The following is a 25,605-nucleotide window of genomic DNA, read 5'->3' as shown; positions in this document are numbered from 1 at the left end:
TAGAATAATTGCTGGTACACACAAAACTACAAAGTTGGTTTATGTAATCTCTGAATTCCCTTTCTATTCCTCTTTCAGTTTTTGGGTACTAGTTTTTGCCTCGGTGACCAATGCTCCAATTGCCACTATACAGAGTAAAACATTTGATTATTATTCATTCTTTCTAAAGCTCTAAATAATTAACTTATGTCAGAGATATTGGTTTTAAAAGAGAAATTCAGACACTGCAAATAATGAGTGCACAAAAATAAATGTCTATAGAATTTAAGGCAACTACTAAGGACAGCTTGGCAATATTGAAATCTTTGAAACCTTCAAAGTACCCATCTTATGGGTGTGTGTGTGTATATATATGTATATGTATGTGTGTGTGTACATATATATGCATATATATGTGAAAATGACCTAGTCATAGGTACTGTGTTGAATATAAGGAGATATTCAATTAGCAATGGTTATCGGAAAGTCACTTTAACCTGTTGCTTTAATTCAAAACCAAAATCTTATAAGACAGAGGAAAATGAGTAAGATAGTTAGGTAGAAGAAATCAAGTATAGTTTTCCTACCTTAAATATTTTTTTAGAAGCCAAGAAGGAGCTTGTCCAGGTATTTTCACTGTAAAAGAGAATATACCATAAAATATCTGCTTAGGTATTAAGATCAACAAAATACAATAGTTTTTTTGTCATTTCATTTACACGGTTAATGCTTGCCTAATTGAGATTATTTTCAATTAATCCACTATTGTTTCATTCAGATATATAAAAGATAAAAGTACATATTTCCTCTGGAAGCCTTTTGATTAAACAGTTTCCAGAGAATAGCAAACAGTAGAAATACCTAACTAATAACTGTCTAACAATTCAGAATTAAGTATGTTTGGATCTATGAAGATTATCTACATGTTCACTAATGAGGCCAACCTTTTAGAGAGCCAATTCAGGACACAGACATACCAGACCTCTCACAATTTAATTTAGTGCATTAATGTAATAAATAACTATACACAGTACTTTATTATTTTAAGATAAAACAGGTATTCAAATTTATAAATCATTCTATATTATTTGCTTTGCTAATACCCACTATTATTTAAGCAAAACAATATAGCTAGGTAAAAGGCAGTTAGTTGTTATTAACACAGTTAAACAAATAATATGTATGAGAAAGTAGAATATTTTACAAAGTTTCTCTCCTTTCCTCTGCTATAGAATTTAACTCTATCAGATATTTAAATTTTATAGGCCATAGAATTGTATAATCTTTAAAAAGTTGAATGTAAATCTATGGAGACTAATTAAATAGATATCATCTATATTGAATAAAAATTAACAGTGACATTTTTTTCTTTCCCATGATATAGCAGAATGTTTTTGCTGTTTCATTTTCCAAGAATACCTCTCTTAGCTACATATAGCCTTTAGAATATAATTTCTTTCTTTTATGTAGTGGTAAAATGGAATTCACACAAACATCAAATTCCTTAATTAATCAATTTATTTATTTATTTTGCTTTTTGTTTTTGGTACATGAACCTGGGGGTGCTTAACCACTAAGCAATATCACCAGCCCTTTAAAAAAAATTTATTTTGAGCTGGTCACAGTGGCATACAATTGTAATCCCAGGGGCTTGGGAGGCTGAGGCAGGGATATTGAGAGTTCAAAGCCAGCCTCCGCAAAAGTGAGGTGCTGGGGCTTGGGATGTGGCTCAAGTGGTAACACACTTGCCTGGCATGTGTGGGGCACTGGGTTCAATCCTCAGCACCACATCAAAATAAAGATGTTGTGTCCACCGAAAATTAAAAAATAAATATTTAAAAATTCTCTCTCTCTCTTAAAAAAAAAGTGAGGTGCTAAACAACCCAATGAGATCCTGTCTAAATAAAATACAGATGTGGCTCAGTTGTTGAGTGCCCCTTAGTTAATCCCCGGTATACTTCCCTCTCCCCCCAAAAAATTATTTTGAGACAGGGTCTCACTTAGTTGCTTTTAGGGCCTTGCTCAATTGCCAGGGCTGGCTTTGAACTTGTGATCCTTTTGCCTCAGCCTCCCGAGCTGCTGGGATTTTAGGCATGTGTCACTGCACCTGGCTATCAAATTCCTTTTGGCTTTGTAGTCCTGCTCTTATCCAGCCCATACTAGACTGATACTGGCCAGTCCATGGTAATGACATCAAGTTAGATATAGTGTAAACAACAATGTTTTGAGCATGCAATACTTCGGATCTTACTTATTACTAACAGCAGGAGTTTCAATGTCAATCTGTTTTGTATCTTCAGATGTGCTTTTGCAGATTAGCTGTTTGTTGTTCAGGCACTTTGTGTCTGTCTATCACACAGATGTCTGTATCTAAAATGTCCATTAGTTTTAGACACCTTGAAGTACATTTGAGAAAGAAGGACCTGATACTTTCCAAGAAATACTTCTGACTTTTCTTTCATTTTGACAGCTATGGCTGCTCCAAATACCTTGTAGCAGGCTGCAGCTACATCAGACTTCCACAACTTGTTCTGAAGACTTTTTCCTTAATCATGCAAGTTTTAATAGTGAGTCCATCCCAGACGACTGTGCACCCACAGACTCTCTGAATGACCGAACCCTTCTGCAGCTGGGTCAAGTGTCCCCACTCTATTCTGTGAGAAGGCCCTTCCCTATCTAAAACTAACCAGAAATTCTGGGATTGCTATGTGCATTCATGAAGCCCACAGTTTTTGTCTGTATAAGCAGCCTTCTCTTTCCCATTATAGGATAGGTCTATGTACTATTTTCCTTATGTTGTAGTAAAGGTCCTAATAAAGTCTCTTTTGAATGATTCTGTTTTGCCTATCCATGATTTTTATCTCAAATAGAGTGGGCTAAGATGGTTGCACTAAAAGTTTGCTAGCACCAAAATCTGCCAGTAGCCAGAGTTGGTAATGCTGAGGACAGCTAGCTGCTGAGAGCTGCAGGAAAAGCTTCTGGGAGAGCTGTTAATTCCAGCTGCAGAAGGAACTATAAGCTGTAAGCTCCAGCTGCCAGAGAGGCAAAGGGGAGAGCTGCTAAAAGAACTGAGAGTTGCTAACCCTCAAAGCTCAGAGTTGCTAAGTCCTAGGGAGCTGCACTCTGCCTATTTGTGATTTCTGTCTGAATTGAGCAAAAGGACTCCCAACTGATCGGTAAACTCACTGACTGTCATCAGAAGTTAAATTTTTCTTTCTCAGGGAAAAAACTTTTTTTTTTTTTTTAAAGAATGAGATAATCTGAACTTAAATGAGTATCCCAAATAAATTACAGTTTTAGTGCTTAATTTGTATAATCCTTTCCAGTGACAGTTTTTTTGAGGTCTTAGACTTATTCCCCCCCCCCCCAACAAGTCATTTTTTTTTTTTTTTACCATATAAGCTTTTGTCACAACCAGGACATGATAATGATCAACTTAGATACAGTAAGTTTATTTTCTTGGCTCCTTAAAACCTCTTCAAAGACCATCAGGTTTGGAGAAACAGTATGTAAATTGTTTCACTATATTTATTTCCTCCATCCTTATCCTCAAAGTATTCCAAATTAGAGAAGGATATTCCCTTCTGTATCACACTTGAAGATGTGACTTAATGGTAGAACAACATTTTGATATCTTCTCAATGGCTGGCAACAATAATAGCTATTGTATACACATGTCTAAAGAAGTTCTCTTATTTCTATAAAGTAAAAAATTTCTTCATGTTTTGAGGAAACTAAAATGTGACAAAAAACTTTCGTTATGAAAGCCTCACTGTCACATATTAGCAAATCACACCCATTGGTAGTACAAGATGGGAGACATTTGTTAGGTAAGATCTTTTCATTTTCTTTGGTAAAAAGCAAGCTGACTGATTAGAACATGCTGAAATTTACATTTTAATTGCCATCAATGCAGATTGATGAGCACAACCAGTTTGTATTTGGACAAAATATTAATATATATTTTAAAGTTTTCTTTGGTTTCATTAAAATCTTCATAGAAATGAAGATTGTCTCAAACCCCATTTTTCAAATCAAAATATATAAGAGCCAGGAGAATGCTTTTTTGTTATCAGGATTCAGTGCACTACTTGGTAAAATGTCGAAAACATTTTGGTTGTAGGATTTAATAAAATGAGCTTTATACTGTAATAGACCAGCACATCTGTCATCAGAATTTCCTTTTTGTTGACTCATAGGGTATCTAAGTGGCAACCTCTGAATCAGGAAACATCATTTTATTCTGTTTCATCAAGCAATAAAGGAAATGGATGATAACTATTCATTCTGTAGTATGCGCAAGTGAATTCACCAGCTATTTTTTTTCTCTTTTTTTGCAGGGCTGAGGACAGAACTCAGAACCTTGCCAGTACTAGGCAAGCACTCTGCCACTAGGCTAAAACCCCAATCCCACCAGCTATTATTTTTGATAGAGAATTGGTATTTTGTGGGAGGGAAAATACATTAATTTAGTTCTTGCTTGTCTCATCCTGGACTTATGAGGTTTAGTCTCCCAATGTACTTATAGCTCTTTTCTTCCATGATGCCCAGGTCAATCTACAAGTCAAGACATACCTCCTATGAGAAGAAATGGTTTACTGGAGCCAAAGGGAAGATGATCACTTGGGAACAAAAATTCTAGTTACTGTTACTCAAAAATATTGCTTCAGGATTTTATAAAACTGTGGCTATATTTGTAGCTTTAAATCATGGGGGGGGCGGTGCTAAAAATTACTTGTTAGTCACTTGTTAGGAATTATGGTGCTGGCAAAGGTTAAGCTGTCTTGTAAAAAAAAAAGAGTTGGGTTTGGTCTCAGTCTCTGAGTAGTTTGGGTCTATTTTATCAAAGGTCAATAGAAGTTAACGAACAATATTTGGTCCACTCTGATGACTAACTCTCATCGGGGGATGGGCATGCCTGCAGCCCAGATCAAAGGTTCAGCTCTGGATGTGTCTGAGATCAGATTTAATTATGCCTCCCAACTCCATTTTAAGTATTCTAAACCAATGCTATTACATTTTGATTTCTTCCTTGACACACATGTCCAAATTCTATTCTGTATATCACACTATATGCTCTAATATGCTAAATTATCTCCCTAACTAGTTAGCTAGTTATATATATATCCTTTTATTCTTCTATCTATAGTTGAAAGAACATAAAAATAACACAATCATTTAACTTTCTCCTTCCACTTCCCTTTTTTTGGTGATGTCTGAGGTCAAACTGATATTGGTATTGTACTTATTCTCTTTTCATTATCTGAAAATTTGGACCTGATTTTTCACATTCAGATTGAACTGGCACTAGATTGATATAAAGCACCACGGTTAATTCACAGGTAAATCAAAAATGAACTGTTGACATTTCAGGGTGGTACTTTTCCTGGAAGCCTCAGTTCTCTGATGGATCCAAGAAGTCACTGATTTTCAGTGTATTTAATATTTTCTTATTATAGGACAAAAATGATGATTTTCAAAGTTTATTCACATTGAAGCTAAAAACCATATGTTTCTGTACATAAGGTTTAAATAGTCTATATTTTCTTCTCCTAAGAGTAGTTTTAGCTCTTACATTTAGGTCCATTTTGAATTAATTTGGTTAATGGTGTAAGTACTGTTTCCAACTTTATTCTTTTGTATGTAGAAATCCAGTTTTCCCCAGTACTTTTTATTAAAGACTATTTTTTTCCCCACCAAATTGTCTTGGTACCTTTGTTGAAAATTCAGTGATAATAAATATATGCTTATTTCTATATTCCTGTTATGGTTTGCATATGAAGGGTTCCCCCAAAGTTCCTGTTATGCAGGAATGTTTGGAGGTAAAGTGATTAAATTGTGAGAGCTGCAACCTATTCAGTCATTCTAGTTTGACTGGAGTGATTCAGTAGTAACAAGGCAGGTAGGGTGTAGCTGGAGGAGGTGGGTAACCGGGGATGTACACTGAAAGGATTTATCTTCCCTGTATCCCCTTCTTCCTCTCTGCTTCCTGGCTGCCATGAATAGAGAAGAGCTCATTCACCACGTCCTTCTATCAAGACGTTCTACCTCATCTTGGCCCAGAGCAATGGAGTCAGCCCACCACGGACTGAACCTCTGACATTGTGAGCAAGAATAAACTTTCCCTCTTCTAAGTAGTTCTTGTTGGGTATTTTAGTCACAAGTGATGTAAAACTGACTAACACAATTCTCAAGTCTCTTTTACTGATCTACATGTCTACCCTGTGCCAGTAACACACTGTCTTGATATCTATGGCTTGCTAGCAAGTTTTATAATCAGGAAGTATTAGTTCTTGTACTATGTTGTTCTTTTTTTTTTTAATTAATTCTGGGCCCCTTGCACTTCCATATCAATTTCAGGTTGACTTTGTTAGTTTCTGCACAGAAGGTAACTAAGATTTTTTTCCTTTTTAATTTGTTTTAGTTAGTTATGCATGATAGTAGAATGCATTTATGCACTTTGATATAACATACATAGATGGGATATAATTTCTCATTTTTCTAAGTGTACATGTTATAGAATCATATTGGGCATGCAGTCACATATATAAAGTAATAATATCTGTTTTGTTCTACTATCTTTCCTATCCCCACATCCCCTCCCCTCCCCTCCCTTCACTTTCCTCTACCTAATCTAAGGTAACACTATTCTTTAGTACCCCCTGCCTTATTGTGAATTAGCATCAGAGAAAATATTTGGCCTTTGGTTTTTTGGGATTGGCTTATTTCTCTTAGCATGATATTCTCCAACTCTACCATTTACTGGCAAATGCCATAATTTCATTCTTCTTTAAAGCTGAGTAATATTACATTGAATATATATACCACATTTTCTTTATCCATTCATCTACTGAAGGATACCTAGGTTGGTTCCATAGTTTAGCTATTGTGAATTGAGCTGCTATAAACATTGACATGGCTGCATTACTGTAGTATGCTGATTTTAAGTCCTCTGAGTATAAACAAAGGAGTGGGATAGCTGTGTCAAATGGTGGTTCCATTCCTAGTTTTCTGAGGAATCTCTATACAGCTTTCTATAGTGGTTGCACCAATTTGCAGTCCCACCAGCAACATATATGAATGTACCTTTTTCTCCCACATCCTCACCACATTTATTGTTGACTGTATTCTTGATGATTGCCATTCTGACAGGAGTGAGAGAAAATCTTAGTTTTGATTTGCATTTCTCTAATTGCTAGAGATGTTGAACACTTTTTAATGTATTTGTTGACCAACTGTATTTCTTCTTCTGTGAAGTGTCTGTTCGGTTCCTTAGCCCATTTATTGATTGAGTTATTTGTGTTTTTTAGTGTTAAGTTTTTTGAGTTCTTTATACATCCTAGAGATTAGTGCTTTATCGGAGGTGCATGTGGTAAAGATTTCTCCCAATCTGTAGGCTCTCTCCTCACATTATTGTTTCCTTTGAGGAGAAGAAGTTTTTAAATTTGAATCCATCCCATTTAGTGATTCTTGATTTTACTTCTTGTGCATTAGGAGTCTTGTTGAGGGGTTCAGTTCTTAAGCTGAAATGATGAAGAGAGTTAGGCCTACTTTTTTCTTCTATTAGGTGCAGGGTCTCTGTTCTAGTGCCTAAGTCTTTGATCCACTTTGAGTTGATTTTGTGCAGGATGAGAAATAAAGGTTTAATTTTATTTTACTACATATGAATTTCCAATTTTGCCAGCACCATTTGTTGAATAGGCTATCTTTTCTCCAGTGAATGTTTTTGGTACCTTTGTCTAGTATAAGATAACTGTATTTATGTGGGTTTATCTCTGTGTCCTCTATTCTGTACCATTGGTCTATAAGTCTATTTGGTGCCAATTACCATGTTGTTTTTGTTACTATAGCTCTATAGTATAATTTTGTGATTCCTCCTGCTTCACTTTTCTTGCTAAGGATTGCTTTAGCTATTCTGGGTCTCTTATTTTTCCAAATAAATTTTATGATTGCTTTTTCTATTTCTATGAAGAATGTCATTGGGATTTTAATAGGAATTGCATTAAATCTGTATAATGCTTTTGGTAGTATGGCCATTTTGACAATATTAATTCTGCCTATCCAGGAGCATGGGAGATCTTTCCATCTTCTGAGGTTTTCTTCAATCCTTTCTTCAATGTTCTGTGTAACTAAGATTTTGATAGGGATTGCACATTATTTGACAATTGGGGAATACTGACACCTTAATAGTATTAAATTTTCTTATCCATGAACACTGAGGTATCTTATCATTTACTTAGATTTTTAATATATTTTTATAAAAGAAAAATTCTGAGATGTCCTAAATTTAATTGCAAAGGATTCAGGATGCAGTAGGGGAGAGATAAATAAAATTAATCAGGTAACAATTGTAAAGGATACCAACAAAAAGACTATTTCATATTCTCCTATGTTGAAGCATTGACTTAAATCCTAACATGCCAGGGGTCATTTACACAAAGTTTATGCATATAAATACAGAAAAAGGTCCCAAATAAATATCCTAAAATGTGATTTTTTACTTTCTTTCACTTATCTATTTTTTTTTTTTTTTTTTTTGCAGGGGGCGGAGAAGGGCAGGTACCAGGGAATGAACTCAGGGAAACTCAACCACTGAGACACATCCCCAGCCCTATTTTGTATTTTCTTTAGAGACAGGGTCTCACTGAGTTGCTTAGTGCTTTACTATTCCTGAGGCTGGCTTTGAACTCACAATCCTCCTTTTTCAGCCTCCATAGCCGCTGGGATTACAGCTGTGTGCCATTGCGCATGGCTCTTTCACTTATCTTTATTTCTACTTTAAAAAATATTTTTAATACCTTATTTATTTATTTGTTTTTATGCTGTGCTGAGGACTGAAACCAGTGCCTCATCCCTGCTAGGCAAGTGTTCTACTTTTTGATATCACATTTTTAAAAAAGCATATATAAAAGTTACACATAAGAAGCTGAATTGTGTGACTGCCAAATACTAGAAAGAATAAAGTTGAAGTGAATTAACTATATTAATTATAATAGACTTAATTCTCTCCTTGGTGTCCTTGGTGTGGTTTTTATCTCCAATTCTACTTTTAAATTAATTTGCTGTTTCCAATGGATATATGGATATGAATATAGATATTATATGAGTATTGTATATACATATATGCAATGCATATTTTACTTAGGTTACTTCAAATCCTTTTTGGAAATAGGTATGGTGTATATATTTATAATACATTTAATAGATATACACATACAATTAAGCAATTATTTTGGATAAAATTAAGTATTACTTATATTTTTCCCCAAAGGACCACAATTAAAGGTAATACAATAGAAATTAAGAAAAAAAATACCAGAGATGCTACAGTATCAGTTAATGATTCACATCAGACAGTGGTTTGTAGCAGAAGCAAATAACAGTCTATTAATTTAATTTCTCTCCTGAGATCAACCTCTATGATCTCAGGAAGAATATGGTTTTTAAAACATGAAATCCCTCTATATTCTTTGGGGAAAACCTTTCAAAACCTTGGGATATCCCTCAAAAATCTCTGTCTTCTCATGTAACTGACCACTGCTCTGTCTTATCCCTAGGGACCTGTACAAAATCCTGCCATTGCACCTGTAACCTGGTGCTTGTTTACTTGTTTTTCTTCTCTGATTAAAAGATGAGCTCCTCAGGAAAGAAATGGTATCCTATCCTTCTTAATACCTCTAGCACCAAACACGGTCACAACCTCAGAGTTGTGGCACAAAAGTACTGAGTTGAGAAAATGAATCAATCACTTATAGGTGAAGCAGAACATTACCTTTCACATCAGAATTTGATTCTTTGTGTTTTTGCAGTACATGTTCTCTACCATAAACCTAATGGAATAGAGAATCAGAAGGAAGACAATACTATATTATAAACATGAAAGTGAGGTATATTTATTTCCTATATGATTTATGATATGATGGGTTTTTAAAAAACATTTCTCATTTTATTTTTTAGGTTTAAAATGGCCAGAAATATGTCAGAAATCTGAACCTTTTACAACATGACTCTTCTTTTACATCAATGAATAAAATAAAATCTTGGTTTTTTTTAATGCTAAAGGGAGTTTAGAAAATTTCCACTCTATATAGAACATATATAGTGAGAAAGAGACATAAAAGTGTGGTTATAACATCGCTTATTTAAATTAAATTAGAACCACTGAAATGGATGAAAGTAAACAAAATTATATGAAAATCTATAAACATTGCTAAACTGTGCTTATATACAACAGATAAAGAATCTCATAAAGAAGTCCAGAGAAAAGAAGAGCATGAAGATCTGATACTGCTTTCTATCTTGAAAGGAGATGCCAGTATGACCCACATGTACTCAAAGAGACTTATACTGAAATTGTGACTGTAATATTGAGTCTTCAAATCATTATGAGACCATGAAAATATTTTAAATGTTTCCAAATTTTTTCTTTATCTGTATGTTTGGATGTTATAAATAATTTTCAAAAAGTGTTTGAGGAAGAAAGAAGGAATTGAAAACATTTTGCCAACATGTAATGCATATCAACTAGTCAGTCAAAACAGACCACAACATAGAGTTGAAGCCGGACATGTCCCAGCTATTGGGAGGCTGAGGAAGAATGATCACTGGAGTCCAGGAGATGGAGCCCAGCCTGAGCAACTTAGCAAAACCCTGTGTCAAAGATCAGATTATGCTAAGTGAAGCTAGCCAATCCCTAAAAAACAAATGCCAAATGTCTTCTTTGATATAAGGAGAGCAACTAAGAACAGAACAAGGAGGAAGAGCATGAGAAAAAGATTAACATTAAACAGGGACAAGAGGTGGGAGGGAAAGGGAGAGAGAAGGGAAATTGCATGGAAATGGAAGGAGACCCTCATTGTTATAAAAATTACATATAAGAAGAAGTGAGGGGAAAGGGAAAAAAAACAAGGGAGAGAAATGAATTACAGTAGATGGGGTAGAGAGAGAAGATGGGAGGGGAGAGGAGGGGAGGGGGGATAGTAGAGGATAGGAAGGGCAGCAGAATACAACAGACACTAGTATGGCACTATGTAAAAATGTGGATGTGTAACCGATGTGATTCTGCAATCTGTATATGGGGTAAAAATGGGAGTTCATAACCCACTTGAATCAAATGTATGAAATATGATATGTCAAGAGCTTTGTAATGTTTTAAACAACCAATAATAATAATAAAAAAGTATTGTGGTCGTCATGGCCAACAAGTACCAGACCAAAAGATAAAAAAATTAAAAAAAAAAATAAAAAACTTCAAAAAAAAACCCCACAAACCCCCCAAAACAAACAAAAACATAAAATAGAGTTAAAATCTAAAGTCAACTTCTTTGCTGATATAATTTATGACTGCCAGCCAAACCAAAAATTGACACTAAATAGAAATGAGTGAAAATGTAAAAACCAAAACCTAATTATTAAGAGGGGAAAAATTATATATTCTAGAGAAAATCACTCAAAAATTAGCAATATTATGTAATTGTTAGAATTTGGTGAAACAAGTGGTAAAGTCTGGCTAATGAGAATTCACTTGTAATAAGACTTCATTCAGTGAACTCTTGGTATCATTTTTAAACCTCTTTCTCTTTTTTAAAAAATAAATTTTTAGTTGTCAATGGATCTGTTTATTTTATTCATTTATATGTGGTGCTGAGGATCAAAGCCAGGGCCTCATACATGCCAGGCAAGCGCTCTACCACTGAGCCACAGCTCCAGCCCTAAACCTCATCTCTTTAGTGAAATGATGGTGCAAGCCATAATAAACTATTATACTCATCCTACAGAAAAATATCACTAGGCCAGTGATCCTTGAAACATAACCTTTGATTCTTAACCATAGTCATTTATAATGATTTTTGCTGAAACTTTTCAAAATCAATGACTGAAAGTATCTTGGTAGAAAATAAAGTTAACTACAGTACTTAAAAAATAACTTACTAATATTATTTTAGGAATATATTGATGTCTTATGAGCAAACAATTAAGAAATAGTAAGCTCAGAATCATGGATTACATTGAATTCCAGTCATTTAGCTCAGTTAAAAATTGTTCACTCTTTTTGTCAATGATAACTAGAAAAGAAATTCCAGGTAGTGACTAATGAACTCCTATTATATCATGGGCAAATTTAGAATGGTCTGCAACTTTCTAAAAGTATTTGGCCAAATGATAATTATTTTCCATCTGAAAATATTCAACATTAAATATAGATTATGATTTCAAAACAGTTTTTAAAAGCTCCAATCAAAAAAATAAATCAAATACATGAGCATTCAATATAAAGCAGTATATCATATTTTGCATTAAATATAATTTGGATAAATGAGAAAAACCACTATGTGGCTGTGTTTATGAGAACTAAATAAATATCCTTGGGATATTACACATACCTGCAAATAACACAGAACAATTACAGGGTTTGTTTACTAAAGAATTTTAAAATTTTACTCAAATAGCATTCTTGAAATAATGTAATTCTAGAATTTAGAATAGATTGATGGTCTCCAGGTGTTTTGTTTTGGATTTGGAATGTTCAACAAAGTCTCATGTTGGAAGCATGGTTCTCAACACAGCAAGGTTCAGAAGTGGGGCTTAGAGGAAATGATTGGTTCTGACCTCATCAGTTGATTAATCCATTTAATAGCTGAATGGACAATTGGGAAGTGAGACCTAGCTGGAGTAAGCAGGTTACTCAGGGTGGCCCTGGAAAGGTTTATTTTGTCCTCCCACCACCATGTCCCAGCTTTCTTCCACCATGCCCTCTGCCATCACGGTGGTGTCTTACCTCAGGCCCAGAGCAAGGTGCCAGCTGACCATGGACTGAAACCTCTGAAACTGTGAGCTGAAAGAAATTTTTCCTATTTTATATGTTGTTTCTGTTAGGTATTTTGGCCCCAGTGTCAAAAAGCTAACATACTGGGAGTTAAAATTATGTAGAAAGGGAACAAGGATGGCTATAAAGTAGTGGCATGAGGGAGCCTTGTGGTGATGGGAAATTCTGTATCTTGAATGTGGTTATAGTTAGTTGCAGCATAAATGTGATAAAATTACATAAAACTGTATGCATATGTACACATATGGACATGCATTGGTGCACAAATGAATGCTCACATAAAAGATTTGTGGACAGTACCAGTGTCAGTTTCATGGTGTCCAGTAGATTTATGGCAGATGCTAACACTGGGTGAGTAAAAATGTTAAGGTTTGGATATGAGGTGTTCCCCCAAAGCGCCTGTTAATGCAGGAATATTTGGAGGTGGAATGATTGGATTACATGAGCTGTAACCTAATAGGTGCATCCTGGTTGGAATAGACTGACAGGTGGTAACTGTAGGGAGGTGGGCATGGCTGCAGAAGGCGGTGTTGTTCTTCCTGGTTGTCTATTCTCCAAGTCAGTTTAGCTTACAACTGCAATGAATCCACCAATCTTCTCTCAATTGCTTTCTACCATATTTCTTCTGGTTTTCAGAATGTCCTTAAGTTTGAACCCTAAGCTGTGTTGCATTTGAAGCCAATTCTTTTGGGAAGAGATTAGGAAGCTATCTGTTTTTTGGCCTGGTTCTTCTACCTAAGAAAAAATGTTCAAGCCTTGGATATGAGACTGGGGGTAGAGACAATGGCAGTCTTCTGACTACTACCACTGCTTTAGGAGACAGGCCTCTCCACTTGTTTTTCTCTAATATGGTACCACCACTTTACAAGCCACGGCAAGGTGATCAGGGTCTAAGTATCCTCAGTGGTGTAGCACTCAAGGTAAAACCTCCATCCCCTGAATAGGGTCTGGGTAGAAGGGAGCTCCTACCTTTTGTTTGTAATTACCTGGAACTTAGTTCAGCAATAGGTAGCTGGAGGCAGGATAAAAATACTGACATCCTGCCTGTCTTGGGAAAGCAGCCTTCTAATGGCTATGGGAAAAAAGGGTACAATTTCCTTGGCTGAGCTAGTCTGTCTTATTGAGCTGAGAGATGGGGAAGAAAGGACTCTGAATTAAAATATGGGAGGCTTTTGCTGTTTTCAATGGATCTGAATAATTTCCTTAAATAGATTTTGTTTCTGCATTCGTTGAACCATTCCAGATACTTGTTCATTCTTTCTTTCGTAGTATTTGACAATTTTGCTGGTAAATGGGTTTGTTGAGCTCCTTATACTGTCACATAGAAGTCAATATTTTAGCACTATTTTTTACCTTTATATTTCCATTTAGTTTTTCTTAGTTTTAATTTTTTCTTCTTGCTGTCATGGATGCGCCTCGCAAACTTCCTCAAATATTTTTAGAGTTAGGTAAATAAATACAAAATTTAAATATGGCACCTTAATAATTCCTGCCTTTCATCTGCCAAGGATGAGCAAAATTTTAATCATCAACCTTCCTGGTATAAAATTGTGGTATAAGAAGCATAAGAGAAAATAACTTGCCATTCTCTTGCATTCATTAAAAAAAAACTTCTTAACAACCACATTAATAAAGTCTTACCTCTTCTCTGGCACTCTGGTAGCTTGCCGTGGTAGAATTCCTTTCCTTCTTTGTTTTCAGACATTTTTTCTTGGTTTTTATCTAAGAAAAATATTCATATTAAAATCAGTATATAATCAACATATCAACAACCATATACATATAGACATAAAACTATCTTAAGACTTACTTCCTAGAAGAAGGAGAAGTCCTGTCCCTTTTCCTCCTATGAAGTACAACTGACTACCCTAAATATCCAAAAGGTGAACTCTGGAATGTTGGATTGTTGGAAATAACAATTATTCCTCTATAATAGGAATACATATTCCCCAATCTTTACCATGTAAGTTTGTGGCATCTCCCACTATAGATGGAGTATACTTCACTAATCTGTTGATGTTGGGCCTCGTTATACGACATAATGGTTAATGGAATATTAGTGAATATGCTATCAGGTGTGGTTGTAATATGATACAGGGTTGCCAGGAGAAAATGTAGTTATAAACAGGCTTATATTGATTGGTTGTCCCACTTACTGGGTTTTCACCAATGGATTTTTCCTTGCATAATCTCTGATCAAAGGAAAATGAGAAACGTGAAATGTCACTGGACTCAACCTGAAGCTAAGACCAGTTGACCCTATCCAAGTCTAGTGGAGCCAACCGACAGACCCATCAGTGAAAAGTAAGTTTATTTTAAGTCACTGAAGTTTTGAAGTTGTTTGCCATGCAGAAAGTGGCTAATTTACATACTATCTGCTTGTTTGCTCTCTCACTTCCTTAATCACTTCTTTTGGAGGTAACCCCCTCCACAACTGCAATCTCCACCTAAACTCCTTATTATTCTTCTTTCTGTAATTTCCACCTCAGGGACTAATCCCTGTATAACATGCCATATATTTTACTTATTTAACTTGTTTATTGTGTGTCTCTTCCAACCTGAATATAAAATAACAAAGGGAAAGATTTTTGTCTCATTTGTTCCCTGCTTTATCCCCACACATAGACAGTGCCTGGTACTATAACTCTGTAGTTGGAGCACAACATGCAGTTGAGTAATCAATGTATAAATAAATATTGGGCTAGTAATCAGGTGATATATGCAGGCTGTCATCTCTTTTTTTATTGTTGGTTGTTCAAAACATTACATAGTTCTTAACATATCATATTTCACATTTTGATTCAAGTGGGTTATGCACTCCCATTTTTACCCCATATACAGATTGGAGAATCACATCAGTTACACTTCCATTGATTTACATATTGCCATACTAGTGTCTGTTGTATTCTGCTGCCTTTCCTATCCTCTGCTATCCCCCCTCCCCTCCCCTCTTCTCTCTCTACCCCCTCTACTGTAATTCATTTCTCCCCCTTGTATTATTTTCCCCTTTCCCCTCACTTCCTCTTGTATGTAATTTTGTATAACCATGAGGGTCTCCTTCCATTTCCATGCAATTTCCCTTCCCTCTCACTTTCCCTCCCACCTCTTATCCCTGTTTAATGTTAATCTTCTTCTCATGCTCTTCGTCCCTTCTCTGTTCTTAGTTACTCTCCTTATATCAAAGAAGACATTTGGCATTTGTTTTTTAGGGACTGGCTGGCTTCACTTAGCATAATCTGCTCTAATGCCATCCATTTCCCTCCAAATTCTATGATTTTGTCATTTTTTAATGCAGAGTAATACTCCATTGTGTACAGATGCCACATTTTTTTATCCATTCTTCTATTGAAGGGCATCTAGGTTGGTTCCACAGTCTTGCTATTGTGAATTGTGCTGCTATGAACATCGATGTAGCAGTGTCCCTGTAGCATGCTCTTTTTAGGTCTTTAGGGAATAGACCGAGAAGGGGAATAGCTGGGTCAAATGGTGGTTCCATTCCCAGCTTTCCAAGAAATCTCCATACTGCTTTCCAAATTGGCTGCACCAATTTGCAGTCCCACCAACAATGAGCAAGTGTACCCTTTTCCCCACATCCTCACCAGCACTTGTTGTTTGACTTCCTAATGGCTGCCAATCTTACTGGAGTGAGATGGTATCTTAGGGTGGTTTTGATTTGCATTTCTCTGACTGCTAGCGATGCTGAGCATTTTTTCATGTGCTTGTTGATTGATTGTATATCCTCCTCTCAGAAATGTCTGTTCAGGTCCTTGGCCCATCTGTTGATTGGGTTATTTGTTATCTTATTGTCTAATTTTTTGAGTTCTTTGTATACTCTGGATATTAGGGCTCTATCTGAAGTGTGAGGAATAAAGATTTGTTCCCAGGACGTAGGCTCCCGATTTACCTCTCTTATTGTTTCTTTTGCTGAGAAAAAACTTTTTAGTTTGAGTAAGTCCCATTTGTTGATTCTAGTTATTAACTCATGTGCTATGGGTGTCCTATTGAGGAATTTGGGGCCCGACCACACAGTATGTAGATCGTAGCCAACTTTTTCTTCTATCAGACGCTGTGTCTCTGATTTGATATCAAGCTCCTTGATCCATTTTGAGTTAACTTTTGTGCATGGTGAGAGAAAGGGATTCAGTTTCATTTTGATGCATATGGATTTCCAGTTTTCCCAGCACCATTTGTTGAAGATGCTATCCTTCCTCCATTGCATGCTTTTAGCCCCTTTATCAAATATAAGATAGTTGTAGTTTTGTGGATTGGTTTCTGTGTCCTCTATTCTGTACCATTGGTCCACCCGGCTGTTTTGGTACCAGTACCATGCTGTTTTTGTTACTATTGCTCTGTAGTATAGTTTGAAGTCTGGTATTGCTATACCGCCTGATTCACACTTCCTGCTTAGCATTGTTTTTGCTATTCTGGGTCTTTTGTTTTTCCATAGGAATTTCATGATTGCTTTATCTATTTCTACAAGAAATGCCGTTGGGATTTTGATTGGCATTGCATTAAACCTATAGAGAACTTTTGGTAATATCGCCATTTTGATGATGTTAGTTCTGCCTATCCATGAACAGGGTATATTTTTCCATCTTCTAAGATCTTCTATTTCTCTCTTTAGGGTTCTGTAGTTTTCATTGTATAAGTCTTTCACCTCTTTTGTTAGGTTGATTCCCAAGTATTTTATTTTTTTTGAGGATATTGTGAATGGAGTGTTTTTCCTCATTTCCGTTTCAGAGGATTTGTCGCTGATATACAGGAATGCCTTTGATTTATGCGTGTTGATTTTATATCCTGCCACTTTGCTAAATTCATTTATTAGCTCTAATAGTTTCTTTGTAGACCCTTTTGGGTCTGCTTGGTATAGAATTATGTCATCTGCAAATAGTGATAATTTAAGTTCTTCTTTTCCTATTTTTTTTAGAGAGAGTGAGAGAGGTGAGAGAGAGAGAGAGAGAGAGAGAGAGAGAGAGAGAGAGAGAGAGAATATTTTAATATTTATTTTTTAGTTTTCGGCGGACACAACATCTTTGTATGTGGTGCTGAGGATCGAACCCGGGCCGCACGCATGCCAGGCGAGCGCGCTACCGCTTGAGCCACATCCCCAGCCCCTTCTTTTCCTATTTTTATGCCTTTAATTTCTTTCTTCTGTCTAATTGCTCTGGCCAGTGTTTCGAGAACTATGTTGAACAGAAGTGGTGAGAGAGGGCATCCCTGTCTTGTTCCAGATTTTAGAGGGAATGCCTTCAATTTTTCTTCATTCAGAATGATGCTAGCCTGAGGCTTAGCATAGATAGCTTTTACAATGTTGAGGTATGTTCCTGTTATCCCTAGTTTTTCTAGAGTTTTGAACATAAAGGGATGCTGTACTTTGTCAAATGCTTTTTCTGCATCTATCGAGATGATCATATGGTTCTTAATTTTAAGTCTATTGATGTGGTGAATAACATTTATTGATTTCCGTATATTGAACCAGCCTTGCATCCCAGGGATGAATCCTACTTGATCAAGATGCACAATTTTTTTGATATGCTTTTGAATCCGATTCGCCAGAATTTTATTGAGGATTTTTGCATCTAGGTTCATTAGAGATATTGGTCTGTAGTTTTCTTTCTTTGAAGTGTCTTTGTCTGGTTTAGGAATCAGGGTGACGTTGGCCTCGTAGAATGAATTTGGAAGTTCTCCCTCTTTTTCTATTTCCTGAAATAGCTTGAAAAGTATTGGTATTAGTTCCTCTTTAAAGGTTTTGTAAAACTCTGCTGTATACCCATCCGGTCCTGGGGTTTTCTTAGTTGGTAGTCTTTTGATGGTTTCTTCTATTTCTTCAATTGATATTGGTCTGTTTAGGTTGTCTATATCCTCCTGACTCAATCTGGGCAGATCATATGACTTAAGAAATTTATCGATGCCTTCACTATCTTCTATTTTATTGGAGTATAAGGATTCAAAATAATTTCTGATTATCTTCTGTATTTCTGAAGTGTCTGTTTTGATGTTGCCTTTTTCATCCCGTATGCTAGTAATTTGAGTTCTCTCTCTTCTTCTCTTTGTTAGCATGGCTAAGGGTCTGTCGATTTTATTTATTTTTTCAAAGAACCAACTTTTAGTTTTGTCAATTTTTTCAATTGTTTCTTTTGTTTCGATTTCATTAATTTCAGCTCTGATTTTAATTATTTCTTGCCTTCTACTTCTTTTGCTGTTGTTTTGCTCTTCTTTTTCTAGGATTTTGAGATGAAGTATGAGATCATTTATTTGTTGGTGTTTTCTTTTTTTAAGGAATGAACTCCAAGCAATGAATTTTCCTCTTAGAACTGCTTTCAATGTGTCCCATAGATTCCGATATGTTGTGTCTGTGTTTTCATTTATCTCTAAGAATTTAATTTCCTCCTTGATGTCTTCTATAACCCATTGATCATTCAGTAACCTATTGTTCAATCTCCAAGTGATGCATGATTTTTCCTTCCTTCTTTTATCGTTGATTTTCAGTTTCATTCCATTATGATCAGATAAGATGCATGGTATTATCTCTACTCCTTTATATTGTCTAAGAGTTGCCCTGTGACATAATATATGATCTATTTTTGAGAAGGATCCATGTGCTGCTGAGAAAAAAGTGTAACTGCTTGATGTTGGGTGGTATATTCTATATATGTCAATTAAGTCTAGGTTGTTAATTGTGTTATTGAGTTCTATAGTTTCCTTATTCAACTTTTGTTTGGAAGATCTTTCCAGTGGTGAGAGAGGTGTGTTGAAGTCTCCCATGATTATTGTATGGTGGTCTATTAGACTCTTGAACTTGAGAAGAGTTTGCTTGATGAACATAGCTGCACCATTGTTTGAGGCATATATATTTATGATTGTTATGTCTTGTTGGTGTATGGTTCCCTTGAGCAGTATGCAGTGTCCTTCTTTATCCCTTTTGATTAACTTTGGCTTGAAATCTATTTTATTTGATATGAGTATGGACACTCCTGCTTGTTTCCGAAGTCCATATGAGTGATATGATTTTTCCCAACCTTTCACCTTCAGTTTATGTGTATATTTTCCTGTCAAATGCGTCTCCTGTAGGCAGCATATTGTTGGGTCTTGTTTTGTGATCCATTCTACTAGCCTGTGTCTCTTAATTGGTGAGTTTAAGCCATTAACATTTAGGGTTATTATTGAGATATGGTTTGTTCTTCCAGCCATATTTGTTTATTTATGTTACTAAACATGGTTTGTTTTCCTCTTTAATTATTTTCCCCCCTTAACTGTCCTACCTCCTACTGTTGGTTTTCATTGTTGTTTTCCATTTCCTCTTCCTGAAATGTTTTGCCAAGGATGTTTTGAAGAGATGGTTTTCTAGCTGCAAATTCTTTTAACTTTTGTTTATCGTGGAAGGTTTTAATTTCATCTTCCATCCTGAAGCTTAATTTCGCTGGATACACGATTCTTGGTTGGAACCCATTTTCTTTCAAAGTTTGAAATATGTTATTCCAGGATCTTCTAGCTTTCAGAGTCTGTGTTGAAAGATCAGCTGTTATCCTGATTGGTTTACCCCTAAATGTAATCTGCTTCGTTTCTCTTGTAGCTTTTAAAATTCTCTCCTTATTCTGTATGCTGGGCATCTTCATTATAATGTGTCTAGGTGTGGATCTCTTATGATTTTGCACATTCGGCGTCCTGTAGGCTTCTAGGATTTGGGATTCTGTCTCATTCTTCAAGTCTGGGAAGTTTTCTCGAATTATTTCATTGAATAGATTGCTCATTCCTTTGGTTTGGACCTCTATACCTTCCTGTATCCCAATGACTCTTAAGTTTGGTCTCTTTATGTTGTCCCATATTTCTTGAATGTTCTGCTCACGGTTCCTTAACAGTCTTGCTGAGCTGTCTATGTTCTTTTCAAGTTGACATACTTTGTCTTCATTGTCTGATGTTCTATCCTCTAAGTGTTCTACTCTGCTGGTAGTGTTCTCAATTGAGTTTTTAAGTTGGTTTATTGCTTCCTGCATTTCTAGGATTTCTGTTTGTTTGTTTTTTATTACCTCTATCTCCCTGTATAGTTGATCTTTTGCTTCTTGGATTTGTTTATGTAATTCATTGTCGAAGTGATCTTTCATTGTCTTATTTTGCTGTCTGATGTCTTCCTTGAGACTCCAGATCATCTGAAGCATGTATATCCTGAATTCTTTATCTGACATTCCATCTGCTGCAGCTATTACCTCTTCTAAAGTTGAGTTGACCTGCATTGCTTGTGGTCCTTTCTTTCCTTGTCGTTTCATACTGCTAGCGTTTCTTTCTGCTTGGTGAAATTGTTGTGTTTTTGAAATTTTCCCCCTATATATTTATATTACTCTTGTATAGTTGAAAAGTCTCCCTTGCAGGACGGGCAGCGGCTGTGCTCCTCCTCCAGTTGGTGTGACGTGTCTACCATGCCCGCGGACCCCTGGGGCTGTTCTGCCGGTCGGTCGCAGGTCTGCCTACCTTGCAGGCGCGGGCAGCGGCTCTGCTCTGCCCTTACACCAATTGGGGTGACGTGTCTACCACGCCGGCGGGCCACTGGGTCTGTTCAGGGTGCAGGCAGCAGCTCTGCTCTGCCCCTACTCCAATTGGGGTGACGTGACTACCACGCTGGCAGGCCTCTGAGCCTGTCCCGGGCGCAGGCGGCGGCTCTCCTCTGCCCCTCCTCCAATTGGTGTGACGTGTCTACCATGCCTGCGGACCGCTGGGCCTGTTGTGCCGGTCGGTAGCAGGTCTGCCTACCTTGTGGGCGTGGGTAGCGGCTCTGCTCTGCCCCTTCTCCAATTGGGGTGACGTGAGTACCACGCCCGCGGGTCGTTGGGTCTGTTCCGGATGCGGGCGGTGGCTCTGCTCTGCCCCTCCTCCAATTGGTGTGATGTGTCTACCACGCCGGCAGGCCGCTGGGCCTGTCCCGCCGGTCGGTTGCAGGTCTGCCTATCTTGCGGGCTTGGGCGGCGGCTCAGCTCGGCCCCCACTGCAGTTGGGGTGAAGCGATACCATGCCGGCGGGTCACTAGGCCTGTTCTGGGCACGGGCGGCGGCTCTGCTCTGCCCCTACTCCAATTGGTGTGACGTGTCTACCACGCCGGCAGGCTGCTGAGCCTGTCCCGCTGGTCGGTCGCAGGTCTGCCTACCTTGCGGGCTCAGTCGGCAGCTCTGCTCGGCCCCTACTGCCGTTGGGGTGAAGTGATACCAGGCCGGCGGGTCGCTAGGCCTATTCCGGGCGCGGGTGGCGGCCCTGCTCTGCCCCTACTCCAATTGGTGTGACGTGTCTACCACACCAGCAGGCCGCTGGGCCTGTCCTGCTGGTCGGTCGCAGGTCTGCCTACCTTGTGGGCTCGGGCGGCAGCTCTGCTCGGCCCCCACTGCAGTTGGGGTGAAGCGATACCACGTCGGCGGGTCACTAGGCCCACTCCGGGTGCGGGCGGCGGCCCTGCTCTGCCCCTACTCCCATTGGTGTGACGTGTCTACCACACTGGCAGACCACTGGGCCCGTTCCGCCGATCAGCCGGTGGTCTGCCTACCTTGTGGGCTCGGGCGGCAGCTCTGCTCAGCCCCCACCGCAGTTGGGGTGAAGTGATACCATGCCGGCGGGTCGCTGGGGCTGTTCCGGACGCGGGCTGCAGCTCTGCTCTGCCCCTCTGGCCCCCACAGCACTCAGCAGGATCCGGACCGAGAAGCAGTCTCCGCGGGTTCCTCAGCCCTGGGTCAGAGCAGCTCCGGGAGCCAGAATTCGGCCGCCCCGGGCTCCATGTATGTTCTGATAGGAGCAGGCCCCAAGAAGCAGTTTCTGCGGGTTCTTCAGCCCTGGGCCAGAGCAGTTCCGGGAGCCAGAATTTGGCCGCCCCGGGCTCCATGTATGTTCTGATAGGAGCAGGCCCCAAGAAGCAGTTTCCGCGGGTTCTTCAGCCCTGGGCCAGAGCAGTTCCAGGAGCCAGAACCCGGCCGCTCTGGGCTCCATGCATGCTCTGATAGGAGCAGGCTCCAAGAAGCAGCCTCCGTGGGCTCCTTAGCCCTGGGCCAGAGCAGTTCTAGGAGCCAGAATTCGGCCGCCCTGGGCTCCGTGTATGTTCTGATAGGAGCAGGCCCCAAGAAGCAGTTTCCGCGGGTTCTTTAGCACTGCGCCTGAGTAATTTGTCTGCGAGACGCAGGCGAATGGCAGCCTGAAATTACCTGTTCTGTGGTTGAATGAGCTGCGATCAGTGGAAAACAGGGATGATGACGTCAACTCTCCAAGATGGTGGACGCTGGCTTCCTCTGTGGTCTGACCAGTGGAGAACCGAACTGGACCGCTTCCTTCCCCCGTCTCAAACCCAGAATTCAGCACTGTGTACCGTAATTGCACAGCTGGCAGGAGCCCACAGAATCCGCAACGCTGTATCTTTGCGTTGCTATCTCTTGCTTCCCAGCGCGTGCCGCAGATTCTAGCCACGGGGCGATTTGCTGAATAAGCGGCGTGACCCTCTGTGCGGACAAATCGCTCGCGTTTGAGCCCCTGTAGCTGATCCTTGTGCGATGAAAATCCTTCCACTAGGTTTTGGAGCACCCCAGTTTTGCTAGAAATTCCTAACAAGATAGTTTTTAGCTGTTCTAACTCATCATTCTTCTGAACAGTGACGCGGTACACGGGAGTGATGCACTCCCTTCGCCGCCATCTTCCCCCTCTCAGGCTGTCACCTCTTTAAATAAAAAGTGGTGTGGTTTTTGAGAAGTAATTTAATCTCTCTAGATCTTAACCATAATTATCTATGAAGGGCATGAGGAAAAGAACTCTGAAGTTAAAAAATTCTATTACTGGCCTAGATTTATCTATCTATTTAGATATAATTTTCTCATATTTAGGTTTTTGAAACACATTTTTCCCCCTAGCAGTTATAAAAAGAATTTGTTTTATTTGAAAAACTGCATATTTGCACTTGCAATTTAAGCCTCAATAATAGCTCAGCAGTAGAACGCTTGCCTTGCGCATGTAAGGCACTGGGTTCGATTCTCAGCACCACATAAAAATAAATAAAGTAAAGATTATGTCCATCCTTTTAAAAATTTCTATTATTTAAAGATATGCATATAATCAGAAAAAATGTTATTATGTAATAATTATATAACTGCAAACATTTTTCCTGTTAGCCACAATAAGAAGAGTAACCTAAACAGCATATCTGTATTTTAAGCAAAAAATTTTAATTATACCTGAGAGGTTACCTTCAGAAGATATGTCTGAGAGTCATTGGATTCCGAACTGTCAGAGCCTCGGCTACTACAAAAATAATAATTTTAGTTTATAGAATATTTTGGTGACATTTTAAGTTTTCCATTGTTTCTGGATGCAGTGATACATGCTGATAGTCCCAGATACTAGGGAGGCTGAGGCTGAGGAATTCCAAGTTCAAGGCGAACCTGGGTAACTTACCAAGACTTGTCCAAAAAAAAAAAAATGTGGGGGGTTGTGGGGGCTGGGGATGTAGCTCAGTGATTGAGCGCTTGCTAGTAGTGAGAAACTAGATGCTTTTGTGCAAAGACTGAGAAGACGACAGGCAGGGCCCCTCTCAGCACTTCTATTCAATACTAAACTGAAAGTTCTAGCTAACGCAGTAAGACAAGAGAAGTAGATAAATACTTAGATTGGTAAATAAGAAGCAGAACTTTCTGGATTGCATCTTAGAAATAGATATATATGTACATTTCTTTATATATATATATATATATATATATATATATATATATATATATAGTAAGGTAAACACATATGTATGTTTTAAAGCATGTTGTTATTACTTATTATTTAAATTTGCTCTTTCTGGCTAAGAAATTGCATAGCTAGTTTATCATATTTACAGCAGTATCTGAATGAATGTGCACTAGAAAATATTTTGTCATTAAGCAGGATAACTTTCAAAGCTTGTTTTTGCTTTACTATTTCCTAACCTAATTATAAAATATTATTTGTTCTAGTACCACTAAATATTGTACTTTATAAAGAAATAATTTCCATTACAAATCAGATGCATCAATACTTTTTTTTGGTACCAGGGATTGAACCCAGGGGCGCTTAACTACTGAGACACATCCCCAGCCCTTTTTTGTATTTTATTCAGAGACAGGGTCTCACTAGTTGCTTAGGGCCGTGCTAAGTTGCTGAGGCTGGCTCAGAACTCACAATCCTCCGGCCTCAGCCTCCTGAGTCACTGGGATCACAGGCATGTGCCACCACACCGCGAGTATCAATACTTTTAAATAAAAAGAATTTTCTCTATTTAGGTTTTTGAAACACATTTTTCCCCAGCAGTTATAAAAAGAATTTGTTTTATCTGAAAAACTGCATATCTGCACTTGCAATTTAAGCCTCAATGGATTTTATTTATTTTACTTTGTTTCTCACGTCCAGTTATAAACTTTCTTCAGGAGACTTATGTTTATTTTCTCTTTTAAAAATGTTCAATTATTCTTTTTATTGGAGTAAGGTCTGCTTCACATGTTTTTGCCTACTACTACTATTATGGTCTTGCTTCCTTAAACACAGATTGGATTTATGCTTTCTGTATGCTAAATAATTCAGTTTCCTTTTAAAATATTTTCATTTCTCCAGAAAAATTATGTTAAAGTTTTCATGTTCCCTTTTAAAAGGGGGATACATTCATAAGTAGCACATGTCATATTTCTGGACATGCAAGAATGAAACTTTCTTTTTTTCTTTTTTTGGTAATGGGATTGAACCCACGGGTGCTTAACCACTGGGCAACATCTACAACCCTTCTTTATATTTTATTAATAGGGTCTCACTGAATTGCTAAGTGCCTC

At 37.9% G+C, this 25,605-nt stretch overlaps 1 protein-coding gene across 1 annotated transcript in view; it reads right to left on the bottom strand.

Moving 5' to 3' along the window:
- Window positions 1-25,605, bottom strand: part of AGBL3 (AGBL carboxypeptidase 3) — a gene marked incomplete at its 3' end in the record, with an annotated part of 86,613 nt that overhangs the window by 19,817 nt on the left and 41,191 nt on the right. The window contains exons 12-15 of the mRNA XM_081283317.1: window positions 23,998-24,064; window positions 14,447-14,527; window positions 9,752-9,809; window positions 567-615 (exon numbers count right to left, since the gene is read on the bottom strand). Of these exons, the coding sequence (XP_081139443.1) occupies window positions 567-615; window positions 9,752-9,809; window positions 14,447-14,527; window positions 23,998-24,064 (255 nt within the window). The remainder of the gene's footprint in view (window positions 1-566; window positions 616-9,751; window positions 9,810-14,446; window positions 14,528-23,997; window positions 24,065-25,605) is intronic.

This window comes from Spermophilus citellus, assembly GCF_964194105.1.
Source record: "Spermophilus citellus genome assembly, chromosome: 3".
Classification (NCBI taxonomy): domain Eukaryota; kingdom Metazoa; phylum Chordata; class Mammalia; order Rodentia; family Sciuridae; genus Spermophilus; species Spermophilus citellus.
The sequence above is the reverse complement of the archived record's forward strand: the minus strand, read 5'-3'. Positions and strand labels throughout refer to the sequence as shown.